Raw genomic sequence first — 13,986 nt, 5'->3', positions numbered from 1 at the left:
CTTTGCTTTGAGTTTCAAATACATCAATGGATCTTCTTACCTGCTTAGAGCCATGAGAGCCTATGTATGCTGGTGTGGCAGCATAAGGATTGCTGATATTTGTCGGACAATAGTATCCCTCCTCACACATGCCCGACACTGTGGATGATCCTTCCTGGCAATAATAACCAGCTGGGCAAGGTACACAGTCTGTCACAGTCTTTGCTCCAACTGTGTAACGTATTGTTCCCACAGGGCACTTGATCTCATCCACAGTAGCTAAAAATGGTATAAAAAGTGGATTAAAAAATTGTTATGTTCCTCAAAATTTTAATTTCTTGAGTGTTGATCATCTGCGCATTAAATAAAATAAACAATCAGACATTAGGAGTTAGAGTGGAATTTATCACATTAGGATTTAGGGTGGAATGTATCATTGTAGGATTTAGAGTGGAATGTAACACATTAGGATTTAGATTGAAATGTATCGCATTAGGACTAAGAGTGGAAAGTATCGCATTAGGATTGAGAGGAATGTATCATATTAAGATTTAGTGTGGAATGTGTCACTTTATGATTTAGAGTGGAATGTATCACATTAGGATTTAGAGTTGAATGTATCACATTTGGATTTAGAGTGGAACATATCACTTTAGGATTTAGAGTGGAGTGTATCACAAAGTGGAATGTATCACAAAAATCCTGTATCATTTTGCCAAATAAGTACTTATTTTAAAAAATGGTGCAATTGCAGCATTGACAAATATATCCCAATAGCCTTAAATACTCTTAATGGTTACCACTGATTCTGTAAAACATTTCTGGACCCATTATCTGTCCAATACCAGACTATAATAATCACATTTACTGAAAGGGATATAAATTGTTTAAGATATTTCTTATACATAAATCAGTCCCTTAGAGCCTGATTATGTAATAGTGTATAGTACATTCATCTGTCTTTAACAAGTTTATCATGATTAAAGGTTATTTCTTAATGGCATTAAAGTATGGGCAACCAGAATGTGCTCAGGAAAAATGAGATCCTGCCAGAGTTCCTGACAAATGACATCAGCACAAAACTTAACCAAGATGTGATGGACAGAAAAACAATGGCTAAACTGTGGTTAATGGTTAAATGGTCCAACTTTTGTCAATGTATTGTGTAACTGACATAACAATGAAGTTAAATTGTCACAGTGTATGTATCATGTAACTGACATAACAATGTTGATCAATTGTCACAGTGTATGTATCATGTAACTGACATAACAATGTTGATCAACTGTCACAGTGTATGTATCATGTAACTGACATAACAATGTTGATCAACTGTCACAGTGTATGTATCATGTAACTGACATAACAATGGCATAAAATTGTCAGTGTAGGTATCATGTAACTGATATAACAATGGCATAAAATTGTCACAATGTATGTATGATGTAACAGACATAACAATAATGTCCAATTGTCACAGTGTATGTATCATCTAACAGACATAACATTTGTGTCAAATTGTCACAGTGCAGTTATCATGTAACAGACATAACAGTAATGTCAAATTGTCACAGTGTATGTATCATATAACTGATGAAACTGACATAACAACTGATGTCAAATTGCAATTTATGTGTCATATAATTGGCATTACAATGGCTTCAAATAGTCACAGTGTATGTATCATGTAATTGACATAACAATGAATTCAAATTGCTTAATTTACATAAAAAGCTTTGAAAGCAAAATCTATCTTAAGAGCATCCATGATGATAATGCAAAAGCACTAATAGAAAAACAGATGAACATAACTGATATCCTGTTAAAATTATAACATATACTTTATATATATATATATATATATATATATATATATATATATATATATATATATATATATATATATATATATATATATATATATATATATATATATATATATATGACTATTCATTCCTTGTCTGATATCAATGGTGTTGCCAACATATTATGTGGCACAGATCTTGCATTTAAGAAAATATATTGCATGCATGTCTCAACACCCTAATTCCAATTTCTGATTAACTGGTTAGCTAAATCCTGTTGTGAAACTTCTGAAAGATTCAGTCTTGGGCGCACGCACGCACGCACGCACACACACACACACACACACACACACACTGCAAACTAAACTGTATCAACTTAAACTCCATAAACCCTTTTGGATCTCATTCAGTAAGTACAGAAAAATTATAATATATGACTTAATGGTGTCAATTTGAGTACCTTCAGGACAGTACTTTCCCACTGTGCAGTCAGTTGCCTGGTTCACATCACTCAGTCCCCCAGCACAGAATTTCCCTGCCGGACACTTCTTATTTGCTAACATGTCAGCCTTGGAGGTGGTTGCATTGTCACAGTAATAGCTGCAAGATAAAACTAATATTACTCAATTTAATTTCATGCATGAATGATTTTAATACTATTCATACTGACTTAATGAGCAACACAACTCATTTAATATATGCTGAAAAAGAGGGATTTATGTACATATATTATCCACTATGTGGGTACTGGAGTTACTGATGACTTCATGTTTGGATACAGTGTTGAGTGGTTATGGGAACAGTCACATGCCACAGGCAAACAGACAGTGTCTTCACATCTAGTTTCTTTAAATTATTTTACATTCCTACTTAACATATTTTTATATGTTTTTTGCTAATGGGTAAAAAAAATCTATATTTTGCATTAAAGATAAATCACTAATGTGTGAGAAGCACATAATCTAACATGATTTAAAGTACCATGCACTGGGATGGAACTGCAAAAATTCACAAGGGGACTATATTTTATGATAAAGGTAGCCAAATATGAAATCTGTTCATGCCTTCAGAGATATTAACTTTTCAACAGGTCATAGTGGCATCGATGAACAAATCACCTATGATCAGCATCTATCTAATAAATGGTGTTCTATTGTATGTTGATAAATATGGCACCAAAATCATCTATAATGCAAAACAAAGTAATTTTATGCAATTGTACTTACCTTTCAAGACTCTTACATCAATGAGCTAATGAAAAAGATATTCATGGAATCCTACTGCATGACCTACAATAATTAACAGCAATTAATAATCGTTTCTTTCCACTAATTAACAAAACTAACCCAACATCACATGATTTGCACTCATATTGTGTATCCTTTGAATATTTTCCTTTCCCACACTCAGCCGGGGTCACAGTTCCCTGTCCACAGTACCATCCAGCTGGACAATCCAAACAGCTAAACTGCCTCTTAGCTGGTTCTCCTAACAAAACAAAATATGAACCCACAGTGAGTAGAAATTCAATGCTATTTTCTTGATAGTGATACGTGATCAAAACTGGCATAGTAAACACCTCTATACAGAGACAACCTACCCATCAAGACGACCAGCAACATTATTCCCTGTATAGTTTGCTTGCATATAGCAACCACCTGTTCAACAAGAAGAGTGAACACTGCATTATTTTGTTCCCTGTACCCTCATATATTGTGTATAGCAAAAATAATTCTTTCTTTCTCCCTATCTATCTATCTATCTATCTATCTATCTATCTATCTATCTATCTATCTAACTATCTATCTGTCTGTCTGTCTGTTTGTCTATCTATCTATCTATCTATCGTTCTGTCTGACTGTCTGTTTATCTATCTATCTATCTATCTATCTATGCTTTATTGTTTCATGCAGGACTCTGATCTGTATATAAAGACTACCTGACTATACAGAGTGCTTGTGTACTGTCTCCGGAGTAGTCTCTCTCTCTCTCTCTTAAAACAATATATGATCAAAAGAATCTCATTAAAACGTTCCTTTCATATGGAATTCTTACAAACTGTTGAATGGTGTCCATTTTGTGCTCATAAAGTCTCTCTAAAAATATATATAATCTTAAAATTTTTGGTACATTTTATATAGATCTGACACACAGAAATCCCTATACAATTATTTATACAATTTTCAGACATCAAAAGAAAATTTACATAGGTATGCACAGTATATACTAACATGGGTCCAAGTCAGGAAAATACTTCTGGATAAAAAACCATAATACAAGGCCTTTAATATTAATATAGAATGAGAGGCCAGCTTCATACACTAACCTATAATAAAAGGCCTTTAATATTAATATAGAATGAGAGGCCAGGTTCATACGCTAACCCATAATACAAGGCCTTTAATATTAATATAGAATGAGAGGCCAGCTTCATACACTAACCCATAATACAAGGCCTTTAATATTAATATAGAATGAGAGGCCAGCTTCATACACTAACCCATAATACAAGGCTTTTAATATTAATATAGAATGAGAGTCCAGCTTCACACACTAACCCATAATACAAGGCCTTTAATATTAATATAGAATGAGAGGCCAGCTTCAAACACTAACCCATAATACAAGGCCTTTAATATTAATATAGAATGAGAGGCCAGCTTCATACACTAACCCATAATACAAGGCTTTTAATATTAATATAGAATGAGAGTCCAGCTTCACACACTAACCCATAATACAGGCCTTTAATATTAATATAGAATGAGAGTCCAGCTTCATACACTAACCCATAATACAAGGCCTTTAATATTAATATAGAATGAGAGGCCAGCTTCATACACTAACCCATAATACAAGGCCTTTAATATTAATATAGAATGAGAGGCCAGCTTCATACACTAACCCATAATACAAGGCTTTTAATATTAATATAGAATGAGAGTCCAGCTTCACACACTAACCCTTAATACAAGGCCTTTAATATTAATATATAATGAGAGGCCAGCTTCATACACTAACCCATAATACAAGGCCTTTAATATTAATATAGAATGAGAGGCCAGCTTCATACACTAACCCATAATACAAGGCCTTTAATATTAATATAGAATGAGAGTCCAGCTTCAAACGCTAACCCATAATACAAGCCTTTAATATTAATATAGAATGAGAGGCCAGCTTCATACACTAACCCATAATACAAGGCCTTTAATATTAATATAGAATGAGAGTCCAGCTTCAAACGCTAACCCATAATACAGGCCTTTAATATTAATATAGAATGAGAGTCCAGCTTCATACGCTAACCCATAATATAAGGCCTTTAATATTAATACAGAATGAGAGTCCAGCTTCATACACTAACCTATAATACAGGCCTTTAATATTTATATAGAATGAGAGTCCAGCTTCACACACTAACCCATAATACAAGGCCTTTAATATTAATATAGAATGAGAGGCCAGCTTCATACACTAACCCATAATACAAGGCCTTTAATATTAATATAGAATGAGAGTCCAGCTTCAAACACTAACCCATAATACAAGCCTTTAATATTAATATAGAATGAGAGGCCAGCTTCATACACTAACCCATAATAAAAGGCTTTTAATATTAATATAGAATGAGAGTCCAGCTTCAAACGCTAACCCATAATACAGGCCTTTAATATTAATATAGAATGAGAGGCCAGCTTCATACGCTAACCCATAATATAAGGCCTTTAATATTAATACAGAATGAGAGTCCAGCTTCATACACTAACCTATAATACAGGCCTTTAATATTTATATAGAATGAGAGTCCAGCTTCACACACTAACCCATAATACAAGGCCTTTAATATTAATATAGAATGAGAGTCCAGCTTCACACACTAACCCATAATACAAGGCCTTTAATAATAATATAGAATGAGAGTCCAGCTTTATACACTAACTCAAGAAACACGTTTCCAACATAGACCTCTTAATGGCATTTGCATTTACAATGATACTTTTCAGAAGTCTGAGAGTTGGTTCTATGCAGACAAATATTGTTTTCAACAAATTATCACAAATCTTATGAGTCAGACATGTGATAATAGAAAAGCTGGAAAATGTATTAAAAAAATATTTTATTTTGGTCTGGGCAGACAAAGTTTCCCCAGGTCAGACTGTGTTACACCTGGCCCAGGTCAGACAGTGTTAAAACTGGCCCAGGTCAGACAGTGCTACACTTGCCCTAGGTCAGATAGTGTTGCACTTGCCCCAAGTCAAACAGTGTTACACTTGCCCTATGTCAGGCATTGTTACACTTGCCCCAGGTCAGACTGTGTTACACCTGGCCCAGGTCAGTGTTACAATTGGCCCAGGTCAGTGTTACAACTGGCCCAGGTCAGACAGTGTTACACTTGCCCCAAGTCAAACAGTGTTACACTTGCCCTATGTCAGATATTGTTACACTTGCCCCAGGTCAGACTGTGTTACACCTGGCCCAGGTCAGTGTTACAACTGGCCCTGGTCAGACAGTGTTAAAACTGGCCCAGATCAGACAGTGTTACACTTGCCCTAGACCAGACAGTGTTATGCTTGCCCCCAAGTCAGACATGGTTACACTTGCCCCAGGTCAGACAGTTGTTACACCTGCCCTAGAACACCAGTATTTTCAAGACTGCACAGCTTTACAGATACACTGTTATGCCAAAGCAAATATGACAACAGTTATTTCCATAAATATAACAATTTTACATACAAATGACAATTATCACAAATTCTGAAATATGTAATGGGAAAATTAGAAGGTTATTTGGAATAACCTTTACGTTATATTACCTGGTCCAATTAAGTTTCCTGACCCATCAACTCCATACGGCATATAGGTTCCTCTCTCACATTCTACTGGCACTGATATGGCAAACTCACAGTAGTGGCCTAGAAAAGAATAATAAATTATTTATAGATATGTGATAGCAAACAGTGTCATATTCAAGTGTGAATCTGAAACTATATATTTACATTCAGTTACTTTAGTACCAAACACAACAGCAAATATAAAGCTTTATTTCAGTCATAATTATATGAATTTCAAAGAAATCAATAACTTCTTTTCAGTCACCAAAACAATTATTTGAGAAAGAGTTGTGTAAATCTTTGGCACCTTGGTTTATCCTGTGAAATATGGCTCAAATGAGCAACCACATATTGTATGTCTTGTTTACAGACATAAATGGTGGTCTAAAAAAAATAGAAGATTGGCGTTTAGGCAAATACTAGCTGGGTGTCTGGACCAATAGTAGCTGGGTGCATAGACTATTGGAGGCTTAATGTCCAAACAAATGTTAACCTGATGTCCAGAATAATGGTAGCTTGGACTGTTATGATAAATGGAAGCTTGATGTCTAGTCAATGTGATCTTGGTGTCTAGACAAATAGTGGCTTAGTGGGTGGGCAAAGGGTAGATTGGACTGTCTAGATAAATGGAAGCTTGATGTCTAGTCAATGTGATATTGGTGTCTAGACAAATAGTGGCTTAGTGGGTGGACAAAGGTTAGATTGGACTGTCTAGATAAATGGAAGCTTCATGTCTAGTCAATGTGATATTGGTGTCTAGACAAATAGTGGCTTAGTGGGTGGGCAAAGGGTAGCTTGGACTGTCTAGATAAATGGAAGCTTGATGTCTAGTCAATGTGATATTGGTGTCTGGACAAACAGTGGCTTAGTGGATGGGCAAAGGGTAGCTTGGAATGTCTAGATACATGAAAGCTTGATGTACAGATACATAGTAGCTTGGTGTCCTAAATAATGCGCAGCTAAATGACTTTTCTCCTGATGTCCAATTCAAATGTTTCAACATTTAGTACAATAAGCTAGAGATTGGTAGACAAATAAAGGCAATAGCAGGGTGTTGGTTGGTTTAATGACACTTTTAACATATTATTGATGATAATGCAATGGAAATTGCAGGAAATGCCATTTCCATGGATACACTGATGCGCAAACTTGGTCTGGCCCTGGCATCCATTAAACCTAAAACCATTGCTAAAAGGAAAGTAGAGAAAGGGGTTGCACATTTATTCATGGTATACCAGTTTTTGTAAATTCTGTAGCTGCTTCAAATGAACAATTTAAAGATCCAACAAAAAAATGAGCCACGTGATGAAGAGGGCCAACTACATGTTCTTAACGATACATTTATAGCAATCAACAGAGATCAGTTATCTGACTGTTGTTTATATGTGTGTCTTGCAGGTGAAACATGTATGAATGCAATATCTGGTAGCTGCCAGATCCACTCACTGTCTTAATCTCATATTATAAAAGGCAGAGAGAAAAAATAAAACAGCTTAACATATTTAAGTGGTAGTATCACTGAAGATTAGAGGAAAGATAATGAAAATCAGACATACATCAATCCTTCATTCCAGTGAAACTGCTGCCAAAACTATTTTGTATACTCTACAATTCTTTGTGACTTAAGACCTACCAACAGTTGAAATGTGTTTTTAAGATATATATATATATATATATATATATATATATATATATATATATATATAAACACAGTACAGATTGATGCAAGCATTTATAATTCTAAATATGGATAGGAACATTTTTCTTTAAAATTTAAATCCTCCTGAAAGCACTTTATTTTTTATCCATGCATTTTTAATCTAAACAAACATGAAGATTGTCAAATAATAAAAGTACTGCTTGCAGTACAAGTTCTAATAGGGGCCCCGAGTGGCCGAGTGGTCTAAAGGGCTCTCCGTTACGGATCACTGCCATCCCACCTCTGTCTGCGTAGGTTCGAGTCTCGGATTCGGCCAATGTGGGTATGTGAGAAAGCTTGCCAGTAGCTTCTCGAGGGTCGGTGGTTCTTTCCGGGGATTTCCTGGGTTCTTCCTCCACCATTAATACTGGCCGCCATGTATAGCCTATCTTGTGCTGAAAAATGGCATTAAACCCTACAACAACAAGTTCTAATAAAATACAATATACATATACATTAATTACAGTCCAATGCTAAAGCTCACATGTCTACAAAATATGTGCAAAACCATTAAGAAAACATCCTGTAAATCAAATCTCCTGATACAATCAAATCTTTGCTATGTCAATAGTCCCAGAATCCATAGCCACATATAGTTAAGTCTGAACTCCAGGACATTTAGCTTGAATGTTAAACACCATCATCATAGTGATGCAGTGGTTCAAATATAATATGACATGTGATTCAATACCCACTTTGTCTGTTGCAGACTGTGTCAATTCTGTTTGATGCTAAGTACTTGAATATAAATACAGTCTAAGAGATTTATCTGGACAAGGATTTATTTTTTGTGCTCATTCTGGCACTAGTATTGTTTTAACCATTCAAGTAACCAACCTTTATTGATGGAATACTTTTGCTGTTTTATATTCCTTATTATAGGAATTAATAGAAACTAATCTAAAAATTTTAATCCCTTTAAAAAAGCAAACTTTGATATACAAATCCGTGAATTTAAGTGACCACAAAAATGTCTTGTTTTATAAAACACAAAACCTTATACCCACAAAAAATAAATGAAACCACAATACACTGATATTTATCCAAATATTATTTTAACTCTAAGATTACCTTGTAAGCAGTTTTTACACTGAGAAACACTGTAGATGCCTGTTACATCATTATAGGTCCCGTTGGGGCAGCCAAACTGAGTAGCAAACTTGGTTCCATTTGGACAATAATATCCCACTGGGCAAATATCTGGTGTTGTATCCCCATCACCTATAAAACAGTCAGAAAGTAATTATGAAATAATGTTGATACTTGCTCAGGTCTGATGAAGTAATAAATGCATTGCAAGTCACACTAAGAACAAATTGGTCAAATCTGAACAATGATGTAACGGAAGATTACAAAGTGTTGCATTATCAACTGTAATACAAATAAAGAGAATGAAGTCTTGGTTTCTTACTGAATATTGCTCATTATTCTGCTACACAGCATTGTACACTGTAAATAAATCTGAAGAAAATAAAAAATTATTATAAAAATGTTCATAATTCCTCAAACCTGCAAAAAGAACCTTAGCAGTTCCATGCTCCCAAAGTTACAAAGTTAAAAATAAATCTATTTAGAAAAAAACCCAATAAATTTGATCAAAAGATCAAAAATGGCTACATACCTTGACAGTAGTATCCTTGAGGGCATACTGTACATTCACTTTCAGAGGCGAGATTGGACGCTGTGGAATATGTGCCTGCAGGGCACGGGTTCCGATCTGGTGCTGGGCTCTGAGAAGGGCAATAGTAACCTGGTTTACAATAACCTGGTTTGGAATCCACTACTGTTATACCATTACCTGAAAAGATATTGCTATAGTCAAATGATGCAAATGAAGACAGCCAACAATGTTGTTTTGTACTTGTACAAAGTCAAATTTACATTCTTCATTGTATTAATATTTTTCACCTTGAAAACAACTTAACGTAAAAATTCTTGTGTGCAAATCTTTTACTTGTTTGGGTTTTTATCTGTTAAAACTGGCATTATGTGAATAGAATTTGTCCCATATAAAGAGTGGTTTTTATTTGTTAAAACTGGCATGATGTGAATAGAATTTACCCCATAAAGATTGGTTTTTATCTATTAGAGCTGGCATATCTTAATTGGCAAAAGCTTCATTTTAATGTCAGTAGTTACAGAATAAGCACCATGACAATTATAAAATGTGCTGATTTTACAAAATTCGTGACAATTAAATGATACTAAAATATCAAACGTCAAAGCGAAAGGTAACTAAACATGCTACAATTGATTGGCATAATACTATAACACTCTGAAAAAATTAATTATTTTCTGATTACCTGTTCCCCACCCACAAAAAAACCTCTCTGGACAAGGGTCACACTCATCTGCTGACGTCAAATTTGTTTTCTCTGAGTATGTTCCTGGAAGGCATGGGTACTGGTCAAACTCTATAGTGCCCCTAGGACAGTAGTATCCTGTAATGAAAATAGCAATATTCAATGCTGCTCTGGGTAACAGTGACCTGAAATGACAACTAATCTAGGCAACAGTAACGAGAGATGAAAACAATGTATTTTAATGGTGTCCATTGGTCAACTGAATCCTGATATGCAGTAGGCAACAATAAACTCTGAGCAATAATATCAAATGAAATAAGCATGAACTATGAAAAGGACTGTTCCATTTAAAAATTCATGGTACCCAGGGAAGGCAGTTTTAAAAGAAGTGTATGACAGGGTACTAAAAGTATTCAAGAGTTCATATGAAAATGATACAGCATGGGATATCATAGCTGAACATCCTAATTAGATGTGTCTCATATGTACAGCATGGGATATCATAGCTGAACATCTTAATTAGATGTATGTCTCATATGTACAGCATGGGATATCATAGTTGAACATCCTAATTAGATGTATTATGAGACATAATTTTGTTGTACATTAAGAGAGGACTTAGAAGTAGAATAAGTACATGGATTTGTCTATAATTTATTCTTCACTCTGTAATACTTTCACTCAACAAATTAAAATATTTGAGAAAGTTAATAAACAGTAGTATATAATATAAAATAAGAAGACACAGAAAAAGCTATATAGGTCATGTATGTGCATGTACTCATGGTAAATATAAATTGTTGCTTAAAGATATAATTCTAATTTTGTTCAATTAAAGTCCGTTTAATCTTGATTACTGAATGCTCTGCACCTTAACTATCATCAAGAAACTTGCAGATGAAAATTATTGATTGCTATGAACTTTCAAAATGGTGGCCAGGTACTAAACTGGGTCAAGAAAAGAGCATGCTGAGTCTGATCATCCCAATATAGGGTAGTATGAATCTGTTTATCAATATGCGTAGCTTTCATTGTGACATCATAGCATGCAACGTTCAATCCAGATTGATTCTGTCCAAAAATGTTGAAGTAATGATTTTGCCATATGTACTTCTCAGGGGTTGTAAATAATGATCATCCAGAGGAATATGGATGTATGAAGATAAAAATAAATTGAATAAATGCAATTTACAGGTATGCAAAATCAAATTCTAAAAAATGACACCCATTACTGAAACATTCATTGCTGATTGTATATAGGACCTGTAGGACTTTTACTATAATGTTTAACAGTATAAGTTCAATCAGGGGAAAAAACCCATTGCTTTCTGGATTACGCATCAGTATAGTCACAACAATGGTCAGTGGCTGATCCATTATGAATCGTATCCCAATTTTAACCTTCAACAGTATTTATCTAGCACAATTACTGTCTCACTGAAAATTATGTAACCCTGTCAGACCTTACATATTTCCAGCCATAACTTTTTCCATCTACACAAACTTTCATAAACTGTAAAAAGCTGTCAACAGCAAGTGCAATGTTAAAGGCATGATATTTTTAGCAGACACAGCAGCCTCATTTACATGATCATGTGATGCTGATTCTCCAACATGGAATTGTTATGATTCAGGGAATTTTGTCACTTTAATTCATCCCCTTTATTTCTAGCTGTACCCATTATTATGGTAAGCATTTTTCATATTGCATATAGTATAGACAAACTGACATTTTACTTTTACCTGCGCAAGCATCCACATCGCAAAACCATGTGCCTTGTGATGTACAATAGGCTGTTCCATCTTCTAAAACAGCATGGCTTTACCATTGCATTCCACATATAACAAAAAGTATGCAACAGTGGAACAAGTTATGATTTAAAATTTATAAAGTATGAAGGGATCAAATAATATTTACCAAGATTGTAATTGTGCAAGGTAAATACTTTCAAAGACAGGAGGTGTGGTATGATTCACAATGTACAAAAGCCTGACTATATGGCAAATAATCTGGGTACTGTAGAAATATCTGTGTATGTGGTCAGGAGGATAAATAAATTGGGATGGAATAAGGAAGGAATCTGAAATTAAGATTTTGTGAAAGGAAACATAATTGACTTGAGCTTATAATAAATATTCATCTTTGATGCAAATTGCAGCATTCTGTTAGCTCCCTTTGACTAATGGTTATACAAAATAATACTGGACATTCTAATAAAGTCAGTGGAGTATACATTATATATACTACCATCATGTGATGTGTTTGTTTGTTGGCTTTGATAGTAGTTTTAACATGTTATTGGCTATATTATGCCAAGGAAATTGGTGCTAAGTGCTTTTCCCCAAGATAAACCAGACTGGTCCAGGTGGGTATCAAACCCATGACCTTGGGTTATGAGTCCAATACTCTATCAACTGAAATACTGTGATTACTAGATTAATTACATATCCTTAATTTTTAATAAATTCACTCTTAACAAATAAATAAATAAATAAATAAACAAATAAATAAACAAATAAATAAATAAATAAATAAATAAATAAATGAATATGATACAATGGGGGGAAAGTGAATATAAAATGCACAGTTCTTAGAACAAGTTTGCTGGCAAAAATATTTAATTAAAAACATGGAAAACTAAAACTTGACTCACTGATCTAATGAATAATCATATTAGCTTTAATACACTGGAATAGTAACAAAAAGACTAGAATGATATTCTATATGCTGCAAGCAATGGCTTTGCAATTTTAAACAAGACTTTACACCCACCCACCCCATTCAAGTTTAAAATGTTTTTCAAAAATCGAAATAGTGCTCTCATGGCATGGAAATCTAAATAAGCCATCTAGACAAACATAAAACAATGCTTACTGATTGTCATTTAGGCTACATTAAGTAGTTTTTGTGTAATCTTGATTTTAAAAAATCTTGCCAAAAATCTTCCACAGACAAACATATCTACAGAGTATGGACAGATAAATGAAAGACAGACAAAGAGGCCCAATCAAGATAATTCCACTGCAGATGTTAGGATTAAATGCATTATATTCATTCTAATATCATTTATGTACTACACGCATTGACATTTTGGATTACAATTTTACAGTGAGAAACCCTTGACTGTTGATATCACTACACTAACTGACAAAATCAGCTGTTATTGCACCCTAAATAAGTCAATTATATTTTTTCTCACATTTTCCCAGGAGTTTTGTAATGCAAATAATAATAATACTTGCAATCAACAGAAATCAGGATAAAGCCTAAACAGAAAATAACATGTTTATTGAGTTTGTCCTTTTGGCTTTAACACAGAATGACAAAGCAAATGGTGTGATTTGTCCAGTTTCAGAAATGTCAC

The 13,986-nt window shown here is 34.1% G+C and overlaps 1 protein-coding gene across 1 annotated transcript in view; it reads right to left on the bottom strand.

Moving 5' to 3' along the window:
* The window catches only part of LOC149790601 (uncharacterized), a 400,967-nt gene that overhangs the window by 281,720 nt on the left and 105,261 nt on the right, over positions 1-13,986 (bottom strand). Inside the window, exons 20-26 of the mRNA XM_089972700.1 lie at positions 10,622-10,759; positions 9,940-10,116; positions 9,390-9,539; positions 6,602-6,700; positions 3,131-3,272; positions 2,245-2,384; positions 41-258 (exon numbers count right to left, since the gene is read on the bottom strand). Coding sequence (XP_089828826.1) covers positions 41-258; positions 2,245-2,384; positions 3,131-3,272; positions 6,602-6,700; positions 9,390-9,539; positions 9,940-10,116; positions 10,622-10,759 — 1,064 coding nt within the window. The remainder of the gene's footprint in view (positions 1-40; positions 259-2,244; positions 2,385-3,130; positions 3,273-6,601; positions 6,701-9,389; positions 9,540-9,939; positions 10,117-10,621; positions 10,760-13,986) is intronic.

The sequence above is a fragment of the Sinohyriopsis cumingii genome, chromosome 10, assembly GCF_028554795.1.
Source record: "Sinohyriopsis cumingii isolate HCF-2022 chromosome 10, ASM2855479v2, whole genome shotgun sequence".
Lineage (NCBI taxonomy): Eukaryota > Metazoa > Mollusca > Bivalvia > Unionida > Unionidae > Sinohyriopsis > Sinohyriopsis cumingii.
This window is presented reverse-complemented; position numbering and strand designations above follow the sequence as displayed.